The sequence below is a fragment of the Lissotriton vulgaris genome, chromosome 2_1 (genome assembly GCF_964263255.1).
Source record: "Lissotriton vulgaris chromosome 2_1, aLisVul1.2, whole genome shotgun sequence".
In the NCBI taxonomy this organism is placed as follows: Eukaryota; Metazoa; Chordata; class Amphibia; order Caudata; family Salamandridae; genus Lissotriton; species Lissotriton vulgaris.
The window spans coordinates 2,112,342,075-2,112,366,590 of NC_141687.1; the positions used below are offsets into that span (position 1 = coordinate 2,112,342,075).

General features: G+C 45.5%; 1 protein-coding gene across 1 annotated transcript in view; it reads left to right on the forward strand.

Moving 5' to 3' along the window:
• Positions 1–21,943: 21,943 nt before the first annotated feature.
• Positions 21,944–24,516, forward strand: part of MTMR10 (myotubularin related protein 10) — a 441,272-nt gene continuing 438,699 nt past the window's right edge. The window contains exon 1 of the mRNA XM_086958381.1: positions 21,944–22,256. Within this exon, the coding sequence (XP_086814507.1) occupies positions 22,200–22,256 (57 nt within the window). The 5' untranslated portion in view covers positions 21,944–22,199. The remainder of the gene's footprint in view (positions 22,257–24,516) is intronic.

Genomic DNA, 24,516 nt, shown 5'->3' on the forward strand with positions numbered 1-24,516 from the left:
GAAGGTGAGTAACTGAGAATGAGATGGCGCATCCACAAAATGCTCTTTGCAAGACTTTTTAGAAGGAGGAGGAACATCCTGATCAGAGGATGAAGAAGTGGAGGTGGTATCACCATCATCGGTGTGGCGAGCTGGCAACGAGCATGCAGATTTGGAAGACTTCACAGAAGCCTAGTCAGAAGATAACGCCTTGACCAGCCTAGCAAAATCAGACTTATGCAGATTCTTGGGTGATTTAGAAGTGCGTCCTGAGGAGGACGGCAACCAGCCTTGCTTCAAAGCGTCATCGGAAAGATGACGCTTAAAAGGTGCAATGGCGCGCACCAACGCCTTGTTAACAGAGTGCTGGACCCCTTGATCCAGGGCCTCCACCAAATCCTGTTCCAGAGAACCAGACGCCTCATCATCATCATAATAACCCTCTTCCTGGTAATAATCACCCATAACTACACAAAGTGTAAAATATATGCCCACTAGAGGAAGGTAGAAATGTCAAATCGCCACAAGCAATATCAGGGGGAGTGGAAAAAACCCCACAGCAAGCCAATGGAATGCAGGCAGCCACCTGACTGAAACAATATTAAATGTGGAGGGAGGGCTTGCTGACAAACTGGCCTCTCTAGGCAATGCCTATGATAATTATACAGCCCAAATCAATCCAATTGCAATAAGGGCATAAGCTGGGGACAAGAAACGCAGGCTGTGGGCTTGAGCTGACTTGAAACGCTGCTCAGGCGTGTAAACTCCGTGAAACACGGAAGAAAACAAAGAAAAATGGCCGACGTGCATGCGCGGTAACGGCCGCCTGCTCCAAAGACACAGAGAGGACAGCGCGAGCACTGCACGCAGCCTCTCAGTCCCCCGGACTCCCACTCCACAGAGAAAAAAGTGCGGGCTCCACGCGCCCGAACCGGGGAGGTGAACTCGCGCTCCCCGCACCGGCGGTACACCAAAGCGACCGCAGACACAGAGCGACGCGCTGAAAACGCCGCCAAAACACCGGACACCACAGCGGCAATGCGAAACACAGCGCAAGCAAAGGCAGCAATATGCAGGTAAAGTTAACAAAACAATGCAATAATACACAGGTATGCAGGTAACATAAAGGAACAAGCATTTGCAATGCATTAGGTCTCACAGTTGTTAGAGTTTGAGCCATTGTAAATGGCAATGCCTTTTATTTATGTGTTGGTTTATAAAACATAAATAAAAGGCATTGCCAATTCCAATGTCTCAAGCTAACAACTGTGAGACCCATCGCATTGCAAATGCTTGTTATTTTTGCAGGGATTTGCAAATCTTCATGGTTTTTGTAGCAAAAATCTGTAAAAAAGAAATGCTTTTTTAACCCTACTAAGTTGAGGGTATTCCTTCTCTGTCCCCTTCTCTCCCCCCTTTTTTTTTTATTGGAAAGGTTCGTGAAGATTCCCCAAATGGCGTTTTTTCTATGGACACAACACTCTGGAGAGAGCCCATGCTCTGGTAGCATGTCATGGGTGAGTCCTCATCGCCAGTGTGATATCGCACACAGCAAATCACAAATATGACCCTCCGGAGAGAGCCCATGCTCTGGTAGCATGTCATGGGTGAGTTCTCATCACCAGTGTGGTGTCGCAGACAGCAAAACACAAACGTTACCCTCCGCAGGGAGCCCATGCTCTGGTAGCATGTGATGGTTGAGTTCTCATCGACAGGGTGATATCGTGGACAGCGAATCACAGACACAACACTCTGGAGAGAGTCCAGGCTCTGGTAGCATGTCATGGGTGAGTTCCCATCGCCAGTGTGGTGTCGCAGACAGCAAAACACAAACATGACCCTCCGGAGGGAGCCCATGCTCTGGTAGCATGTGATGGTTGAGTTCTCATCGCCAGGGTGATATCGCGGACAGCGAATCACAGACACAACACTCTGGAGAGAGTCCAGGCTCTGGTAGCATGTCATGGGTGAGTTCTCATCGCCAGTGTGGTGTCGCAGACAGCAAAACACAAACATGACCCTCCGGAGGGAGCCCATGCTCTGGTAGCATGTGATGGTAGAGTTCTCATCGCCAGGGTGATATCGCGGACAGCGAATCGCAGACACAACATTCTGGAGAGAGTCCAGGCTCTGGTAGCATGTCATGGGTGAGTTCTCATCGCCAGTGTGGTGTCGCAGACAGCAAAACACAAACATGACCCTCCGGAGGGAGCCCATGCTCTGGTAGCATGTGATGGTAGAGTTCTCATCGCCAGGGTGATATCGCGGACAGCGAATCGCAGACACAACATTCTGGAGAGAGTCCAGGCTCTGGTAGCATGTCATGGGTGAGTTCTCATCACCAGTGTGGTGTCATGCACAACGAATCCCAGACATAACACTCTAGAGAGAGCCCTTGCTCTCAAGCCCCCATTACTTATCCCCTTGGCTGCACGATGCTTCAGGGTGTATGTCTAGGTCACGTGTGCTCATCACTACAGCAGCGACACACCATGGGCGATGCAGATAAAGCAACATGATTAATAAGTGTAAGTCTTTAAATGCCTGCTCTTCTTAGATGTTTGTTTATTTGGGAATTCACAATTTAAACAACTGCTGTATTACTATACAGGGGCTTGGAGAAACCCCTTTCCAACATTCAAAATGAAAAGAAGAGTGTTCCATCATCTGCCCTTTAAATAAGTACATTAGTTAGGTTGTTGTAAGTTTGCGAGTGTTTGCATTTGTAAACCAACAGCCAATATCTGTGACTTAATGGAGGTCTCAAAGGTTTTGAATGTTGAGTCCCCAATTCCGTCCTCCTCTTTCCTACATTTACTCAATGTAAGACCCCATGTTTTAGGCAAAAGTATTCGTAAATCTGCCCCTGCAGGTTCACTCTATCACGTGGGTTCTAATCTACACACACAGCACAAAACTTTCCAAGAGTACTCTTGGTAACCGCCCAGTAAGAGGTTTTCAAGAATACTCCTGAAACCTGCTAGTCGCAATTATGTGTCTTTGTTGTTTACATGAAGTGCTTCCTGCATGCATAATTTCTGTTATATTGTGGATAGGGAGAATCCCAATGTTTTTGGGCAAAGGCATTTTTCTCTCCTTTCGTCACAAAAAAAAAGGTTCCCCGTCAATGAAATATTTCTACAATTACACACATTTTGGAGGAGTTCTCTTGCATTTCTACCTAGAAAGGGCTCTCCTCCTATTCTTCACGAGAGTAAATGGGTGGGAATTAATGTGAGATAAAAACCTTACTATACACAAACTCTCAAGTTTATAGGTAATCTCAAACTTTAGAGCGTGTAAGATTTTCTTAAAGCATACTTTCACTCTTTGGAGCCTGTTAGCACTGAGAAATAGGTGCTAATTGTTACCCAACTGAACGGTATTCCTGTTGTCGAACTCAGAAAGATGGATGGCTGGGTTGGCCCACCAGAATTTGAACCTGTGACCGTGCGGTCGAACATAGATCATAAAGTTGATGCACCAGTTCACTCAGCATCCAGACCCGACTTCGAAGCCCCACATGATCCTACCTCTGGAGTAATGTGGCAATATTGCACATCGAAATCAATTTACGAGGGCACAATCACCTTTTGTGAATTCCTTACACTTAATATGCTTTTATGCCTGTAACCTAAACGTATTCATGTAAGCAGCCTTGTGAAACGGACACCTAGTGCCTTGAAATACAAATCCTTCCAACCTTTCCCAAGGTTCTTTGCATTCTGGAACTAGTAGTTGTATATGCCTTGGCATAAAACTAGTACTACAAGTCACAGAATGCAAAGTAAAAACCCTGGATTGGAGCAGCTTGTCAATTATGGATACAGTAAATTTGTAAGCTATAAATACACAGATGCACAAAAAGAAAATTTCATTCCGGCACTAGTAGGGCCAAACATCTGTCCTAATTTGCTGTCTATCCTTTAATCAAAAGTGCTCGTAAGGCCCCAACCCTATCACAGATCTGTGGCACACACACCGTGTTGTCCTGTGCAGCCTCCTTAATGAAAGCAATGAATGAGCGGCTGCTCTAACGACACATCTGCGGCAGACTCACCTTGTAGTCCTGGGCAGTCTCCTAATGGGAAACACTGAGTGAGCCTTGTGATCCTTGGACTCCCTACAGACCACACAGATAGGCATCTGATCCTCTTCACAGAACAGTTTCAGCTTCTAATCTCTTCATGTTCATGGCATACATTCTCCCCCTGGACGGTCGCACTCGGGGAGGGAAGCTGTTTCAATAGTTCCACCATGTTTCCCAGATACCTGTTAGGTCGGAGTGTTTTGATTTGAAATGTTTGTATAGGTCTTGACCATTCATTACGCATACAGTGGATGCGATATATTCATTTCTGGTATAACCTTCTATTTGACATCGATGTTCTGCTTGATCCAGAGCAGGCTGTCGCCATCCCCAAAAAAGAAATTAAGTTAATATTCTTAAACTTTAAAAAAGGGGAGCGGGACCAGGAGCATGGTAAATTAGCCACCGTGAAGTTTTATAAAGACCTGAATTTAACTCCGGGGCTACAATCTTACCTTGTATTTGTGACTCGCCCATCCCACCAATTTGTTTTAACCCGGGTCAGATTGGGAATCGTCCACCACCTTGTTGCGTTTCCAACTCAGAAAGTCAGATCAGAGACTCCCTGTCCGTGTGATAACATTTCACGCCAGAGTTGTTGCCATTTTTAACTTTTTTGTAAATTTTATTACTTTCTTAGGTTAAAATACCTTAAGCCTATTTTTATAAAATACAATACTCGAACCACAAAGGCCGCATTAACACTATTATCCTCAATGGAGAATGTGGATATTTGTTTTTTTATGGCCACCTATATTTTGAAATGTACAGCTGCCAGGAAAAGTATAGTATTGTAACCTTTTATACTTATCTTTATACCTACCTGTCTGTAATTCTTTGAGATGTGCAGCTTCCAGGAAATGTATAGTGTTGTTACTATTTTATGCATCCCTGTCTGTACATAAAAATTTTATTAGCTAAGACTTTTGGAACGGTCACTTGTGTTTTATGCCCATAGTATGCATTGTAAGGTCCTTTTTTTACACCTCAAACATTTGCTCTTTTTTATGTTACTAGAACGGTTTGGACTTGGTTTGTTTTAACGTACAGCTGCCAGGAAACTCCACCTGTGTGTTAAATCTATTGATTTCCTGTCTGTACATATTTGTATATATCCCTATATCGCTTCCTTTTTTAAAAAAATTTTAGCTGCTGCCCAATAATTGATGTATATGCTTCTTTTATCTTAGCCTTTTTTTTTGCACCATTAATGTGAATATTGAGTATTAATTGTATATATATGGTGTTATTTTTAATGTCGCTTGTATGATTTGTACCTTCAAATCGAATAAAAGCTTATGAATTGAATTGATTTGAAATGTTCCTCTGCACTGAGGACAGGGGAAGTCTGTCTGCAGCCCATCCAAAGCACCGAATGATCAGGCCCAGACTGGCCGTTGCAGGCACCGGGCAATCCCCCGGTGCGCCGCAAGGGTGGGGGCCGGTTTTGGGCCCTCGGGGCCGTTTTTGTTACAGGGCCGTTTTTGTAGCATAGCTGCAAAATCGGCCCTGTAACAAAATCGTCAGAAAACCGACCCCTGCAAAGAGCTCGGTGGCACCCACAGGGGGCCGGCCGAGCACTTTGCCAGGGCCGGTTTTGGTTCTCAGTCCGGCCCTGCGAGTGATACAGGACAGACAGAAGACATGTCCACACTCCACATTGACGGGGTCTGTGAAATACTCCAGACATACTGAGCATGTGGCCTCCTCCTTCAGGCTACCGAGCTGGTTTGCAGCAGCCATGATCCTGCCGATGAGGAAGCGCTGAGTTAAAGTCCATTTCTCCCGGTTCCGTAAAGTGGGCGGGTCTCTGTCGATTCTTCCCTCCACGCCCACAGAGGCCCTTCGGGTATTAACAATCACAGGTCAACGATTGTCCCACATAATCTGCCAGGCTTTCATCAAGCTGTGCGTTGTATTCTGGCGCATCATCCTACAGATATAACCTAAATAAGAATGTCTGCTGAAGATATAAGACCGTCTTGTTCTTTTTCCACTAGAGGCCAGTGAAGAAACAAGTTAGGTATTGAAAAAAACTCACCGCCGCAGCCCGGCTTGAACAGGAAGCCAGGCAACCTGTGTTGGGACGGGGGCGGGGCCGCAAAAATACAGGAAGCAGACGGGAGCCTACCCCGCGCTCCTGTGCCCGTGAAGCCAGCCGGAAGATTTGCGTGTCAGCTAGCGGGGCTCCCGTGCTCGTGGAGAGCCCCGCCTGTTGCCGAGAATGACCCGCTGGCTGCCAAGGGAGAGAGGGACACACGAAAAGAACCCGGTGAGTGGGGTTTGAGGGGGGAATGTGTGCGCTAGTGTGTCTGTGTGTGTCTGTGTGTGCGCGAGTGTGTGTATGCGTGTGTATGTATGCGTGTGTGTGTAAAAAGAGCCCGATTACTGGTGGGGGGAAGAGGGGATGTGTGCGCGAGTGTCTGTGTGTGTGCGTGCGCACGCGTGCGTGTGTCTCTGTGTGCTACGCGAGCTAAGGGAGACAGGAGATGGTGAACGCAAGCGTGACCTGATCCGATTACGGCAGGCGGCGCATGCACATCTCCTGTCTCCCTTAGCTCGTTGTAAGCAGAACCGCCGACAATAGGGCTCGCAGCCACATCGCTTCACGATCGTCGCAAGTGCGAGACCTAAAAAAGGATTTAACTGGCTGCGGAGCAGCAAAGAAAGAGGATGTGTTATTCTCTATGGTTCCTTATATAGTGTGGTTACTTTATGGTTTATCAGGTGATACCCAGAGCATTCAAGGGTAATGTAGTTGTATTTTTCTTTACTGTAATGTGATTGGCTGCTGAGCATTTCTAGTAAAGAAATGAGATAGCATAATCGGAGCCTCCGGTCCTGCCATAAAATTGATTTACGAGGCCCCAGGGTTCACTACTTGAGGGACGTGTCCAGCTTTATTACTTCGTGACTTTGTTTGCTCTCCATATGCTTAACGCCACCTATGAGAGCCGTTCCTCGTGCTAACCCTCAGAAGCACATCCTGCATTGAGTTGTGGCACCCGCTCGAGCTGTTCCCTGTGCTTGCGTTGCCATGGATGGTGCTCGCTAGCTCTGCCTTGCACTAATTCGGGCTCGCTTTAGCTTTGCCTCGCGCCTGCCTCTCCATGCACTACCGGTGATAAACCTTGCCACCCGATCGAGCTGCATTTTGTTTTACTCATGTTGCCATGGATGGTGCACATCAACTCAGTGTATGCTCTCGGCATGCCTGACTCTAGCGAGGAAGTTCTAATATACAAATAAAGAAAAGATTTACCCACCAGTTTACCTGCTTCCTGTGTTTCCTTCACCTTACGCAAACTACATGGCAACGTTGGCTTGTCCCCTTCGCCCCAGATCTGGCATATCAACGAGTTCCACTGGATTGTCTTTGTTGTCTTCTCTACACCCCGTGTGGACATTCTTAGTATCACACGGGCATTCTATCCCAGTTTCTCCAGCACTCCGTGTGGACCGAATCGTTACTACCATTTAACTGAATTTTTTCTTCATTTTCCCTGGATGGAACTTTATTGATCTTCACTGGATTTAAAGTATAGTTTTTCACTATTTTTTTCACTATTACTTAATTTTTTGGGGGGTGGTTGTTATTTTTCAGTTACTAACTCTTTTGCTTTCCAGGTTTCATTCTTAAAATGACATAGTGTGATTTTTTCTTGCCATTGCTCCACAATGCAAACAGTTACACTCCCAGTCCTTTTCTACAAGAACCAGGTGAACCACCTTTGAAATGGTGTTAATGGTACAGATTCTTCAATGCCTACTTAGGTGCAATTGATGGACTTAAGGGTAAAGAAGATGGAAAACGCAGTCTGTTATATTATTACTTAGGTGTATTCGATCACTTACCTGAATACACAGGTCATGACAGCAAAGATCTTAATGAATTGCAATTAGCTGTGAAACAATTGAGTACATATTTTAAAGGAAAAGTCAATCTAGTGGTAGACAGACACAAGTTTGTTACGTGTGTGCAAACTCCTAATGAATCAATTGACTCCTATGTGACTGCTCTAAAAAGGTTGGCTGGGTAGTGTGATTTCGAAGGTTTCACTTCACAACTCCTTAGAGACCAGATTGATTGTAGATGCCACTCAAAAAAGACTCAACAGAAATTGTTGTCATGCAGAAATCCGTCCTTGGACCTTACATACTACATCAGAGAGACCCTCAATAAAATAGGGAGGGCCACACATCAGTTTTGCTTAAGAGAATGCGGGGAGGAGGGCACCTTTTTTCACACCATATGGCAGTGCCCCCAAAGGGCAGCTTACTGGGTCCAAGTAATGAGAGCATTGTCACAGGTTGTGGAATTGTCACTTGTGCCGGAACCGAGGCGTTGTCTCCTAAATCTGTGGAACCCGAATGATCTTTCCCACCCAGCTCAACATTGGGTAACGTTGGGGATGATGTTTGCTAAACGTAATGCTACTAGGAAATAGGGTCTGGGGAGTCGCCGATGCTCCGAGACTGGTACAAAGATATAGGCGAGGCTATGATGGCGGAAAGGGTGGTGTACATTCACCGAGGGTGCCACCGGAAATGGGAGAAGGTGTGGGGAGCATGGAACAAATTCAGGGGCTAAATCTGTGACCCTCCCAAGCCAGAAATGGACGACGTGTCCGAGTGAGGGGGAGGATGGGGAGGTGGGGTTAAGCAAGATGCCAACAGGAACATGTATGATGCAACATGCAACATTAATGTGTGTAGTGTCGCCGACATGTGTTTCAATACTACGTGCTCAATGTAAATGCCATATGATATTACAATGCCCTGATTCCTTCACAATAAAAAGTTTTAAAAAAAGAAATCCGTCCTTGGACGAGACTACTGATATAGCAAAAAGTATCAAAAATTCACAGCTTGATGTTAAGCAGTTAGAAGTCACTGTGCCTCTTACTGAGGTAGCTGTGTCTATTCGGCCACTAAAACCCCTTACTTGGGCAGCTCTAGTAGTACCAATTCTAAAGGGGGTGTTCAGGAGAAACTAATATTAGAGGACCGAAATGCATGTTGTTGGACATAATTTTCCTAAGAGCCACTAGTACACATTGAAATTGAAGAGTGTGATATTCCACTGCTTATTGATTCTGGTGCAAGGATTACCAGATACAAAGAATTATGGTCTCGCAAAATGTTACCGCCTGATGTTATCACAACAGTGTTCAAAGAAAGCAAAAGTTAATTGGGGGGGGGTACTTTTGGGCCAAGATCAAATTTGAGAGCAAAACTATTCATGGTAAAGTGTATGTGGCATTTAAAGGTATTAATATTATGGGACGGTGGCATCAAGCAGAGTTTGGCATGATCATCAGACCTAGTCAGTAAAATCCTGTGTCTTTAGTCAACTCAGTAAGTGACCAGGTACCTTGGAAAAAAAAGTATGAGAGTGTTTTTCAAGAAAGAATTGGGCATATCAAAAAAATTCTCATTTAATCAAGGTTAAGGAAAATGTTTCCCCAGCTAAGCACAAACTTCGCATTGTTCCTCATAGTATCAGAAATGAGTTATCTGCAATGTTAACTGAATGCTAAATGAAGAGATCATTGAAAAAGTGGATGCCACTTTGTGGTTGTCTCCTATCGTTCTGGCCAAAAAGAAATCTGATGAGTTACGTCGCTGTGTAGATTTAAGGTCTCTTAACAATGCTATTTGGGTTGAAAGTTTTCCCCTTTCAAGAATTGATGATTTAATCACTGCAGTTGGTCAATCCAAATGGTTTTCCAAGTTTGATTTGCCGGCAGCATATCATCAAGTGGTTTTAGATGAGCGTTCTCGTCATTTAACAGCTTTTGTTACTACTGATGGTACCTTTCAGTTCTCTCTCATGCCATTGGATTGGCCTTGGCAGCCTCGGTTTATCAAAATGTCATGACCAACATGTTCAAGGATGTACCCAATGTTGTGATATTTCAGGGTGGCACATTGGTGCATACTGACACAAGAGAAACACAATGAGATTATTTAACGAGTCCTTAACACATTACATATGAATGGTGTAACACTTAGAGATGACAATTACATTTTCGCGGTGAATGAAATTTAATATTTTGGTCACATTCTTTTAGATGAGGGTGTCAAACCGAAGCCTAGTATTGTTGAAGGCATCAGAAATGTCCCTCACCCTAACAATAAGAAAAAAGGATCTTTTATGGGTTTGTGTGAATTCCATGCCAAATTAATAAAGAACTATGCTGATCTTACAGAGTGTTTAAGACGTCTTCTAAAGAAGAGTGCAGATTTTTTTGGGACTTCTATGTGTCAAGAGCACTTTGAATTTATTAAGGAAAGTATTTTGGCTTCTCCGGCCCTTCAAGCGTATGTTGAAGGTCGTGATACCTACATCACTGTTGAAGCCAGTTCTTATGGCATGGGGGCTATTTTGTCTCAAATGGTGGGAAATAAAGAAGTAACAGTTGGATTTGCATTGAGAGGAATGAGGGAGGTGACACTTAGATACCCTGTTATTGAGAAAGAGATGATTGCTTGTGTGTGGAGAATTGAAAAGTTAAAATCTTACGTATGGGGAAGAGAGTTTCATCTTAGAACAGACCATATGCCTTTGGTGGACATTTTGTCGGGCAACAAAATTAGGAAAACCACAGTCAGACTGGCACGTCTGTCCACCAAATTGCTTGAGCTAAATTTTTCGGTGCTTCATATTGCAGGTGTTAAGAATATAAAGGCAGATTTCTTATCCAGACTTCCTGTAGATGATGGCGATGAGCATTATAAGAAGCTTGAGGATGTTGAAGAGTGCATTATTGCAAGTGTTGAAGACACAGTAATTTGTCCCAATATGAATGAATGGCTGAATGCATTAAAGGTTGATCCCATTTTGAAGCAAGTTATAAACCTAGTTGTTACTGGTTGGCCTAAGTAAAGGTCTATCGATATTGATTTACAGCATTATTGTAAAGTGGCTGATGAACTTTCTATTGAGAACGACCTTGCCAGGGGTGGGAGGTTAATTCCTCCAAAGTGTCTTAGACTTAAAATCCTTGAAACTGCTCATCTGGGCCATTTGGGAATGACTGCCACCAAGCGCAAGGTCTGCAATGATATTTGGTGACCCAGTATTAATTGAGAGGTGGAGGCTTTGGTGACGGAGTGTCTGCAATCTTTCCCTTTGAACCATAATGCCGTCCTTGTGTGAAATATACACGTTAGGGCTACAGTCAGGGCCTCTCCACTGGACAGGGACAAAGCCACGTGACCAGAGGGCTTCAAATCAGTTCAGGCTGCCGAAGATATGTCCGGATTGGATGGAGGGGCGGCTGCAGTGAAGGGAAAAAATCGGGCATCGGAGCCCTCCAGCACAACCTCAACCTCAACGGCACGGCCCAAAACAACCTACGGGTTGCGCAAGGTAGCACCTGGGCAGGCTCGCAACAAGGGAAAATAAGACCTGTAGCCATCAATGTCCCAATCACCGTTGTCTGACCTAACATTGCAGGCCACATGACAGACTGAGGCAGTTGTGGGGATATGCTGTCCTTCATTCCCTCATACAGTAATGAGCACTTGGACACAGCCCTGCCTATTTAAATGCAGCTCCGATAGTTACTGCCACTCTGCTTCATTCCCTCACAGTGCACAGATGGTCAAGGCCCTATACGTGTGATTAATGCATTTTAATGCAATGATGTGGACCACCCCAAAAAATGCGCTAGTCTAACACTCGATGCGTCGTATTAGGCTGTCAGCAGTAGACTGGACTACGGCAACACACTCTACGCAGGAGCCCCGGACAAACTCCTGAAACAGCTCCAACGCATCCAGAACGCCTCCGCTTGCCTGATCCTCGACAACCCTCCCTGCAGCCACATCACACCCCACCTGAGAGACCTGCACTGGCTCCCCATCAACAAGAGGATAACCTTCAAACTCCTCACTCATGCACACAACACTGGACCAGCGTACCTCAACAGCCGAATCAGCCTCTTCACCCCCATCCCCCAGCTCCGCTCCGCAGACAGCGCACTCGCCACCCTCTCCCGCATCCGAAGAGTGACCGCCGGCAACAGATCATTCTCCCACCTTGCCGCCAAGACATGGAACACCCTCCCCATCCGCCTGCGGCGGACCGAAGACCTCCTAACCTAGTAGCAGCGCCCCCCCCCCAAGCGCCTTGAGAACCTCACGGGTATGTAGTGCGCTCTATAAATGCCATGATTTCAATGAAATGAATGAAATAAAATGAAATGAAAAGGCATTTATAGAGCACATGGCTACCTGGAAGTGTCCCATCACTGTGGACCAACATGAACGGAGACTGACAAGAAGAACAGCAGGGTCTTAAGTTGTTTTCTGAAGGTATGGTGATTGAAGATCAGACGTAGATGAAGTGGCAAGGAATTCCAGAGTTTGGAGGCATTGTAGGAGAACAGTTGTCCGCCACTTCTGGCTCTTCTTATTCTAGGTACCTCGGCCAGACGCAGATCATCTGACCGAAGTTTTCTGTTGGCTTTATAAGGAAGGATCAGGGCTGAGTTAATGGCAGGCCTGTTCCTGACAGTGTTTTATGGGCAATGCAAAACGATTTAAATTTGATGCGTTCATGCACGGGGAGCCAGTGAAGGGAACAAATTGCCGGTTTGGCTGATAGTCTGTTGGAAGTGCCCGTCGGGAGTCTGGCTGCACTGTTCTGGGCTAACTGGAGTTTAGCAATTACTGAGGAGGTGGAGCCTAGGTATAATGCATTCCCATAGTCAAGCCTGGAGAGTATTAGGGATTGTATTAGTACCTTTTTTGCTGGCGAGGGGAGAAGAGGAAGGACTTTCCGGGCCATTCTGAGCAGTCTGAAACAAGTAGCTGTAGTCTTCCTGGCCTGTGTTCTGAAATTCAAATCCTGGTCCAACCAGATGCCCAGACTTTTGATTTCGGTCTTGGGGGTAGGGGGGAATCCCATGCTTAAAGGCCACATTAAGTTAGGGTGGAAGCTGCTGTGGTTACCTAAGACCATAATCTCGGTTTTCCCACCGTTGAGGTTGAGCTAGGAACTATCCATCCATTTGGAAATGTCTTCTAGGCAGCTATGGAGACTGTTGGTGTTATGTTCTGCCTGATTGAGTGCCACTACCAGTTGCGTGTCGTCTGCATACGTCACTATAAGGATTCCAGAAGGGGCTACTATGGCTGCCAGGGGGGCCATATGAACGTTAAAAAGGGTCGGGCTGAGAGAGGAGCCCTGCGGGTCCCCACTTGTTAAGTTGGCCGGTTCAGATATAACTTTCTCCTCAAAGACGTGAAAGGTTCTTCCTTCTAAGAAGGAGCACAGCCATTGAAGCACGGTGCCTGTGACTCCTATGTTCCTCAGACGGGTAATTAGGGTGACATGGTTCACCGTGTCGAACACTGCGCTTAGGTCGAGGAGAATAATGGCAGTGGAACCTCCTGAGTCGAGGATTTTTCTGCTTTCCTCTACTACTGCCAGCAGGGCCGTTTCCGTGCTCTGACGAGGCCGGAACCCTGTCTGGGAGGAGTGAAGCAGATTGTGTGTTTCAAGAAAACCTGAAAGGGTCTGGTTGACAAACTTTTCTGTCACTTTACTTCAGGGCCGGACTGGGAACTGAAAGCAGCCCTGGCAAATTTTGCCAGACCAGCCCCCATCCGGCACGCAGCAAGCCAGCCCCCGTCCGGCGCGTAGCGAGCGAGCGCAGCGAGCGAGCCCGACGGCCACTAGGGGGGTTTGGGGAGGTTCTCCCCCCCAAGAAATTTTTGAAAAACGACAGACCAAAATGGTGAATTTTTACAGCAAATTTTCATTACATATTCAAATTGTATCAACCTTCAAAGCACAGTAAACAGTAGATGATGACCTTAAAGAACATCAGGTTACCCATAGGCATTCTTTCAGAGAGCACCAAAAATAGACACAAGTAGTGAATCAGAGAGAACAAAGTAAAAGTGAGACCAGCCCCCACATGGTGTGTAGCAATCAAGCGCCGTGAGCAACCACTAGGGGGAGTTTGGGGGGGTTGAACTTCTCCCCCCAAGAAAATTTGGGAGACAGAAAGGCCAAAACAAAGCATTTTTCAACACATTTTTCATTACATATTAGATTGTATTAACTTTTAACTAGCAGTAGCACCTAGGGCACAGAGACCAGTAACTATTGAAACATCACACCCATGCAGTGTAACTCTTAATAATGATTACAATTATTCCTCTGAATTTAAGCAGTTTGTGCAATATCAGTTGTTCAGGGTACACATGTTCTGAATAGTGATGAGGCTCCCTGCCCCCTCTACCCCAACCCCCAGGCGGATCCGCCAAGAGGTCTGAACACTCATGCAAAACAAATGAAGACATCTGCATAATACATTCATTGACAAAACATATTGTATAGAAACGCTGGGAGCATTAACAAGAACTGACTCCGGGAATAGGTCTGGCTATGTTTTTATGTGGGGAGAGAGAGGGGAGAAGTTAAGAGGAGAGAAAGGGAGACAGAAGAAGAGAAAGGGAGAAGTAGAGGGAGAAAAAGAGGAAGAGAGTGAGAGAGAGGAAGGAGGGGAATGAGAAAGATGGGGAGAAGGATGGAAAGAGAGAGAGGGGCGAGAGAAAGAAAGTGGGAGGGGGGAAAGGGAGAGAGAGAGAGAGAGGAGAGAATGGAAATAGAGAGAGGGGAGAAAGAGAGGGGAGAGAGAGGGGGTGAGTAATACAGGGATAGAAAACTGAGAGAAGAAGGGATAGAGAGAGGGAGAGGGATCACACGGTTCCCTTTTCTGTCCCCATTTGTCTTTTCTTCTACCTTTCATCTCTACACCCCTGACTGGCTCCGCTTCAGCCACCTATGGGGCAACATGCATTCCAGAAAGAGCACGACTGTGGTACCTGTACGTCTCAATATTGACAGCAGGCAACACATAAACCAAAAGGTCCATAGTCATACAGACGTTTTAAGGTTATGGACATGAGATAAATGCACATCCACCGAGTCTGAAAGTGAAATGGAACACAATACACAGTCTGTGCTAATCCCAACACCAGCCAAGGAGCCAGCCCTCCTGGAGCAAAATTGGACACCTCTGAGTCAGCATTTCAAAACTTGTTGTAAGCTGCAGCAGGTCCAAAGGAAGAGATAGCTTTTTTGACATTACGTTTGTCAGCCTCACTTTCCTTTGCTCCTCAAAGTACAAACAAATGCGTGATCACACGATTACCTCCAAGATTTTAACACAACTGGATTTTTTGTCAAAAATATGTAGATTTCACTGTTAGGAGTTATCATTAAGGCACATGATATGGCAATTTCAATGGACACCATGGGGTCAGGTTTGCAGGATACACCACTGTGTACAGTTGTACTACAATGAGGGCCTTTCTGGCTCTGCCAGTGATTTACAACAATAAAGTCTGTCTGCATCTCACTGAATAGTTTCTCAAACTAAGAGCAAAAATAGCTTGGCGCAGCCTACAGATTCCATGCCCAATTCCTCAAAGTTGCTGATCACTAATATGAATCCAACCCATGCCTAGGCCGTGATTAAAGTAGGAGAACGAACAAAGTAGCCAGCCAGCCTGCTGCATTAGCTTAGTTCAGACCTCCTACTTACATCGCGGCCTGCCGCCCTGGCCGCCCGCACCATGCGCACAGCCCACCAAATCAAAAACTGTAATCATGATGATGATTGATTCATCATCATAATTACACATTTCTGATGTATTGCCTGCACCTGCGACGGTCCTGTCATCAGCATGTACACGCAGAGCTGTGCATATACGGAGGGGGCCCCAAGCCCCTCAGCCTGAGTTGTGCGCTCAGCTCAGCCTCTCACAGAGTGCTGGCCTGCAAGACAAGGAGTGCAGTGTGCTACTAAACAGATCATACTGGATGGTGGATCGCCACTAATAAGTGAGATAGCTCCTTATTTGGCAGTCAACTAGCCTGGGAGTACTGCCCTGGGTGGTCAAATTACAAGGGGGAATAGTTGACAGGCACTCCAGAAAAGTAGAGAGTTTCCCTTTGTTCTTGAAGCCAAGGAAAGTGCGATCATACTAATAATAGGCTGGTATAAATTGAGACCGAAGTAGCTGTGGGATTGTGCATTATCAAATGTTTTTTACAAGGGTATTTGGGAAAGTGGTGGAGAAATTCGGAAAGGCCACAGTGAACAGAGCCTATATTCCAAATATCTACCGATTTGAACATTCAGGAGGAGAATCAGCAGACAAGCAGAATGGTGGTGCAGGCAAATGGTATGCTCGCGGTAGACCCAATTCAATGTGACTAACAATCTGAAAATGTTTGAACTAAGGGCTCTAGCCTACATTCTAGTGCAGGAAAGAGTAAGATGCATACAAACATAAAGTTGATGAGGTCTTTCTTAGGGGATTGCTCACAATGGGACTACTTTGTATGCACTATTGTTGACATGCTGTTATCCTACTCAATCCAACTAACAGACTCTCATGTCCACCATTTGCCTTAACAAATTAAATTTCCCACTACTAATCCAGCAAATCCTTTTTGGGTTCAGGAGTAGCGTGCTACTCGCAGAAAAGCACTTCAATGCCTCGCCAGAGGCAGTAAACGCTATATAAATACAATTACAATATCTCTAGACGTATATACGCGTACTATCACAATGCAAATATGGCAGTCGAAGCTGCATCCTTATTTTACCATAACATGGCCGCCATAAACTGCCATGGATGCGAGCCGACGTGGAAGGCGGGTTCAGCTGGGGGGCGGGCGCCCCCTGCCCACAGCCTGGCACTCGGCTCGACGTTATTGGTTTGTTCGACAACAAAGCGCGCACCACCGGCCTAAAAGGTAATAATCTTTGATGTGACTGACTGACCATGCATTAATAATGGACGGAGCCGCTTTCTCTGTGAGCTGTGAGTGAGTGAGCGGTGCCCATCAGATGCCCACGCGCTCTCTCTGCTCACGCAGATTCAGAACACTAAAGCCGGGCATTTATAATTCACATTATGAAAAGATTAAGAACCCGTTGAAAATTGGCGGCTCGGGGCTGGATGCCACATCCAGGCGCACTCTGACCACTTGAGGGGGAAATGGTGTGGAATTTGGAAAGTGTAGCCGGCGATTGCTTAAAAGTGTCCAGGCGTCGACCCGAAGCACAAGCCAGGGGCATCTTTTCCTGGCTACTGACCACGCCCCCGTTCTGCAACACCCCCACCCAGGGCGTCCTTGCCTCGCTGCAGCCACCTTGCAAGCGTGCCGTCTGTTCACCAGTCAATCTACAGAAAGTGACCTGGAAATAACCGCGTGAGTAGGGTGACCAACTGGCATGGGTACAAATTCAGGACTGTGAGTGTAAAAATTCAGGACAAAGGGTCAAAATTCAAGACAGAAATTCAGGACGGGAGTTCGAAATTCAGGACAAAAGGTACGTTTTAAAGACACATCAGAGGAGGTTGCGCAATAGTATATAAGTAAGTAAATAGACAACCACTTAAGTACAAGTGAAAATAAGTTTATATTAGGTTGAGAAAATCGTGCACTTCATGGTTTTTGAGTATGCATGCAGCTTCAAGCAAATGTGCAAGTATTTTTGTGCTACCACAACAGCCCCCACCCTACTTTTCCAGCCTCCCAGGAAAACGCCTGATATCCAGTCATGCCAGTTCGGCCTCGCAACCACCCTCCAATGGTGCCCCTCATCTTCACAAAGACCCTCTCTCATGTGTTTTTAATTTCTTTTATAGTGCTACTCATCCCAAGTAAGTAGGACAGGGTGTTGGAGAGCGTTACATCACGCACATCTTATATAGAGACAATGACCCATATACATGTGAAAGTCAATATATAGGAAATGTTACTTAAGATAATGGGGGTTACAAGGTGTAATCACCATTCATTCTGTCCTTCTATCTGTGTACCATCCATAATAATATTCAACCATTTGCAAACCTATCCATCATCTATCCTTCCATCCATCCATCTATCATTCCACTCATCTATCCCTCCATCCACCCTTTCACTCATCCATCCCTCCATTCATTCTTTCACCCTACCCATTCATCCACTCATCCATCTACTCTTCCACTCATCCATCCATTCACTCATCCATCCAGCCATTTAACCTTTCACTGATCCAGCCAGCCTTTCACTTACTCATTCATCCACCCAAACACTCATCCTTCCACCCTTTCAGTCATCCATCCTCCCTTTCACTCTCTATCCCCCTTACACTTAGTCATCCATCCTTTCATCCACCCATATACTCATCCACTCATGAATCCATCCATTGACCCTATCACTCATCCATCCTTTCACTTATCCGTCTATCCTTTCTCTCATCCATCCACCCTTTCACTCTGTCACTCAACCCTCCATCCTTTCTCTCATCCATCTACCCTTTTACTCCTTCATTCATCTATTCACCCTTTTGTCCATTTAACCTCCCTTTCACTCACCCATCCAGCCTTACATCCACCCTTTCACTCATCCATCCATACATTCATCCTTTCACTTATCAATTCATCAATCCTCCCATAAGTTCACCCATCCACGCATCCCCCCATTCACTCACGTATCATCCACCTTTTCACTCATCCATCCATCCACTCACCCATCCATTTACAACTGACAGCAGCAAAGCTCCGAAGGTCGGCTGGGCCTTATTTTACAGCTAAAGATGGAACAACGACCATCAAAATGAACAGACAAACAAAAAAAACAATGTTTAAAATGGCCCAGGTCCAACTTGCATTCAACCCCTGCAAAGCCGAGACATGGGGTTAACATCACCCCACCCCCCCCCCGCCTCCCAGGCAGAAGGACACCCCCCATGACTCCTACAGGCCACCGAAGTCAGTATCTGCATTTTTTCCCTACCTTCGCTTCAGAGGAGTTTGAACATCAACCTATTTTCCAGCAATTCTGTATTAATGTTTTAATCAAGAAATAATCACTGATTAAAAAGGACCTGCTTTGAGAGTTGAAAGGAAGACGTGTGTGCATTTCCACGAGGTCGTGTCCTGTCTCGAATGCATTTCTCACACAGGCCTGATTTCTCAGCGGGCAGTGCTTCCGTTTTTTTTTATGCTTAATGCCCAGGCAGATTGTGTGTGATTTTGTCTGCGAGTGCGTGCGTTGGTGCAAAATTATGGAATGATCAGCTAATTGCATTGAAAGAAGCAAGCTGAAGCAGCATGACGTGAGTGACCAGGTGTACCTCTACCACCTGATAAGTTATACCCTCAGTCGCGGGCCGAGACTCGTTTATAACTTATCAGGTACATTACATAGTCAGTGTCACGTCGCGCTGCTTGCTTCTTTCGGTGGGGGGTGGTGGGGGGGGGCAGAAAAACGGACTCACCTCAATCAGGCCTGCTGTCTGACTACTGTTGGTGGTGGGGTGGCACTCTGACTGTTGCAGAACACACTACACAGGGGGTCGATCCGGCGGCGCTAGCCACTGCCTGGCTATAAAATTATGGCCGCTTCAAGTGCGCACCTGACCTCTGCTTCTCAGTTAGATGCCCAATGCGCATGCGGGGACAGGAGGAGATAGGACATAATTCTGCTCTCTGCGCACAGGCACCTCCTCTTCCGTTTGTTTCTGTTAGGTTGCATATTTAGCCAGCACCACTTGCTGCAGTGCTGTTATGTCAATCAAGCTTGCTGGCGGCGGCGCAGACTTATTCGGGAGCCGGGGCAGGGAACTGTAAATGATGTGCAAAGAGTGAACTCATAGACATGATGAGACGCACGCTGTTGAGGCTGGGGCCGGGGGCCGATTTTCAGTCCGACCGTCACAGGCTGTGACGGGCGGACTGAAAATCGGTCCCCAGCCACAAAACCGGCCCCCTTTTCTAAAACCGGCCCCCACCCCCTCCAGCCTACCGGGGGATTGCCCGGTGCCCAGACTCACCAGTCCGGGCCTGCTTTACTTATTCTTGGAAGAAGAGATATTGGGCGGAAGTTTCCTAGTTCAGCTGATCTAGGTTGGGTTTCTTAAGTCAAGCCTTGACCATAGCCTTTTTCCAGCTGGGGGGGACCAGTCCTGTATTTAATGAAGCGGTAATCAGGTTCAGAATGTTAGGGGCTAAGGTGGCTACTGCTTTTTTCAAAATGTTGAGTGGAGCTGGGTCCCTTGGTGATCCACTCTTAACGGTGGACAGCAAAGTGAGCAGGGTTTCCGGGAGCATAGGGGGAAAGGTCTCAAGAGTGGGTTTGATGGTGCATGGGTCTAAATCGATCTGTGTTTCCAGAGCTTCATTCCTCTGTGGTAGGGATTTGAGGATGGCTTTTACCTTGTGGTTAAAGAAGTTCGCTAATTTATTGCACCGTTGGCCGGGGGGATCTGGGACATTACGAGGGACGGTGATTTGAGTAATTATTTTATAATGGTGAAGGTTTCCCTGGGCGAGTTCTGTGCCGAAAGAATCTTTTCTTCATAGTAGGATGCTTGTGCTTTTTTTATTTCAGATTTATACGTTTGGATAGCCACTCTGTATTCAGCTTTTTTTGCGGGAAGGAATTCTTTTCTCCATTGTCTTTCCTTGATTTTGCATTGCTGTTTGACTGCACTCAACTCAGGGGTGAACAAGTGGAGTTGTGAGACCTTTCAGCCTTTTTTATTCTGATTTTAGGGAGGACAGAGTCCAACGATTGCTCTATCCAGTTAGAAAAATCTTTGTTTGCAATTATTGGTCAGGGGTTAGTTTTGGGTTTGGTTCTTTCAAGGGCTTGAATCCATTTCTCGAAGGGAAGTTTGGACCAAGGACGGCCAAAGGTCCAGGTGGGTTGGGGGGAATGATTAGTGTGTTGATGGTGCCAGGAGAGGTTGATCAAGAAATGATCAGTCCATGGGAGAGGGATAGGGTCAAATCCATTGAGGTCCTCAAGGCTTGAGAAAACCTGATCTAATAGGTGACTTTTCACATGGGTGGCTTGTAAAATCTTTTTCATCAAATGCAGCGCTGAGAGGTCTCTAGTCAACTCATTTGCGTTAGTAGCCAAAATATCGTCAAAGTGGAGGTTAAAGTCTCCGAAAAGCATAAAATTGGGTGCTAAACTTGCTAGGTTAGCTGCAGCCTCAAGTAGTGATTGATGGAATGATTTATTGATTGATTGATTGACTGACAGGGCTAAGCAATTTATGCTGCATTGTGTTAGTGGACTGGTTTTATTATTAATCTTTTAATAATTTGTTATCCTGCAGCATGAGATTCAAATTGATTGTGATCAGTGTAAATGTGTAAAATTTCATTTTATGAGCTTTTAATAATTGTGACGGTGTTTTGAATTGAGATGCTGTTGTTTTCTTTTATAGAGAATTTGCACGACAATGCATAATTTGTATGCTCCTATGGTTATTTTGTACTGCCGAATAAAGTTTTGAGATCTGAAAAATCTGAATCTTGTTACGCAGTCTATTTCGCACACTAAAAGCAGCAACATACCCTGGAACGGCCATCTTGAAATGGAGTGTGTTTGTGAGAAAAGAGATGGTAATTAATCGAAAAATTCGTTTATCCTAGCGCCACATTTACGTTAAATGTATTCAGTGGGCTTACCAAGGACTGCCATTGGGTAGTATTACAAACCATATTACTTTTCCTACTTCATTCACTAGTACTATAACTATCTTGTTTGAATGGATATTTACACGCGCAGTGTTCTGAAACAATCAACGCTTTATCTTACTTAAAAGACTACAGTACTGTAGGAACTTATACTGAAAAAACACTGCCTACGAGTTTACTCACATCTTTACCACTTAAACGTAGGCTACTGACACAGCAATGTGCATAACCTTTTTCTGTGTCTATAACAGATCCTTCATCTCCCACACTCCTATTGTTCAAGTGAGCGAATTCCGCCCTTCAAGCCTGTCCTACTTTTATGTCTTTCCAGAGTCAGCCTCTTCAGTCTTCTCACCTAGTCCCTTGTCTATGTCTCTGAGGGTGTGAGCTGCCCCAGCCCATGGCTGCCAGAGCAGGTTCACAGGTCCCCGGAGAGTACTGCCTGCAGTGCACCCTCCGGGGATAAAGTCGCTCTGTGGGATCCGATAGTCAGGCGCAGCAGAGGGCCTTTACAACCAGTCACCAGCGGCCACTGTTTGAGGGGGGTACTGCCGCCAGGATCCACAGTGGTGAGCTACGGGCGGTTCCTCACTTTCTGTCCCAACGGGAGACGACTATGTTTTCCATGAAACCCCCGAAGCCTACCTTCCGATCCTACCTCCTGCCCCCTCCGGTGAGTGTCCTTTTAGGAGGGAGGGGCAGCACAGTCGTCAAATTGTCCGAATTATTTATGATGTTACACTTGTGCGTGATTTGTCTTCTGACGGGGATTTAGAGCGAAGCGTACCGTGTTCATTAGCAGGAAGGTCCCAGCTGTGCTGTGCTTTGCACCTGGTATTTCGTTGTGGAGGGGGGTGGGGGAGACTGTTTTTCTGTTGTGTACTGCACCTGCTGCATGTCAATTCAAAGTACTTTTCTACACAACGTTGAGTTTTTTGAGGGGTTCCATTCGTGTTCGCTAATACTGGTCCGCAAGGTACACTGTGCCTCGCACTTTGAAGGATTGCAGCATGGTCCTAACTTTAATCGCTCTAAAGTGCCTTAATTTCATATTTAATCTCCACTTAGTCTGGAGTGATGAGGTGGAGAGCAGGTGCTTTGGAGCAACGTGCTTTGTGATGTATATGAAAACGTGGCATTTTTTTGAAGTGAACAGTGTCAAATGCTACAAACACAAACCTTGTTCGCACAGCGTATTCAGGTGTTGTCACTGAGGGTAACAGTTCTACATTGTTTCAGGCGGTAGGACTAAACTGAATATGGGAGTTGTTGGTTTCATGCTAGTGATCCAGTGTAAGTGGTGTAAGTATTTCAACTTTATTTTCCACTTCACTACTGTCTCCTCTATCCCTCTAATTGCACTGGGCCTCCTACAGTCAGATGGACTACAAAATTCGAATGTCGAAATCATAATTTTAGCCACCAAATGAGGACCATTAATTAGCAACTAACTCACACATTTGTAATAAGGATCAAATACACTGATCTCAGGACCATACTGTAAAAGTAAAGTATTGCAGTAGGGAGACCCAATCTTCCAAAGAATTTAAGTCTAACAAGAACAAAACAAACTAGGAGCTCTGCTATTGCGACTCAAAATAGAAGAAGCAGAACTGTATATTCTGAAAAGATTCACTGATTTTCCCTACAATGTATTTAGATTAAGGGAGTAATTCAATACAATATTAAATAAAGAACACCAGGACACAATAATGGACTCAGGCAATTTAGATCGTTATTTATTGTATTAATGTTCCGAAATGTATGCAAATAAGCAATTTCTTAAGCATCTCAGTCAAGAATATTAAAACAAGTAGTGCAAGACTACACATTTCATCAGTGGTTCAAATCTAAAGAAGATGGTTTAAACAAACATTAGATAGAAAGTTTGCTGACTTCTACAACCATTAAAGGCATAAGTTAGTTTAGTCCTATCTAAAGATTCAAGGCAAAGGGGTAGATGAATCAGTTTTAAAATCCTCTAAGGGCAAGGCCATGAGCATTGTCAAAAAGAAGCTCAAAGCAATTAGTTTGGCACAACAAATTTTAAGTTGACTGCATAAATGTAGCTCAAAAGAACAACGGTCCTAAGCCTAGAACAGTTTCTGAAAAAAATGACATACAGACCACAATCGGACAATATGTACAGTTTTCTTATACCCAGCCGGGCAAAGAATTTATTTTGGGAATATATGACAAGAAGTCAATTTGTACGTTACATTATCACATCAAACATAAAATTGTTTGAAGTAAGGCACAAGCCTGTGCCGTACTCAGCAAATAGAAAAAAAGTTGTGATAAAGGGTGCAGAAGAAAGAACAGTTTACATCAGGTGCGATCACATGACCATCGTCACGTGACCGCACTCTTTCAAAACCTCGGCTGCACGCTTCCCGAGATGGAAGCAGTATCGCTTGCAAGGAACCGATGTATCGACATCCTGTCCTCCTGCGAGGTAAGAACTCCTCCCCTGGCCAGCGTTTTCGCCCCGAATACGGTGTAACCGTGGGTACAACCTAAACTGATTTTTTGGTTGTTCGCAGCGGATCGTGCATTGTTCCCGACCGCCGCCACGGACTGAACTTTCTGCAAATCCGGTGAGAACGCCAACACCAGGCGCTCACTCAACCCATTCCAGCTGTTTAGTGTATTAACCTGACGCTGTCAAGGGCTTATTTATTTTCCTTAAAGGTGAGAACCTCTCCGCCCCCGACCACTGTTGCATCCTATTAATCCCGCATAGTATTAATTCCCAAAAATTTTATCCGCAGATTGTTCCTATAACGGAGTCTCCTCTAAATGGTGATCCACACTGGGCAACCCTCCCAGAACACCTGAATCCCACTGGTAAGTGTCGTTCTATTAGTACGCTGGAAACCCGAGCCCGCGAGGCTCGCAATTTTAACTTATACCATATCTGTTTTCAGTTTCCT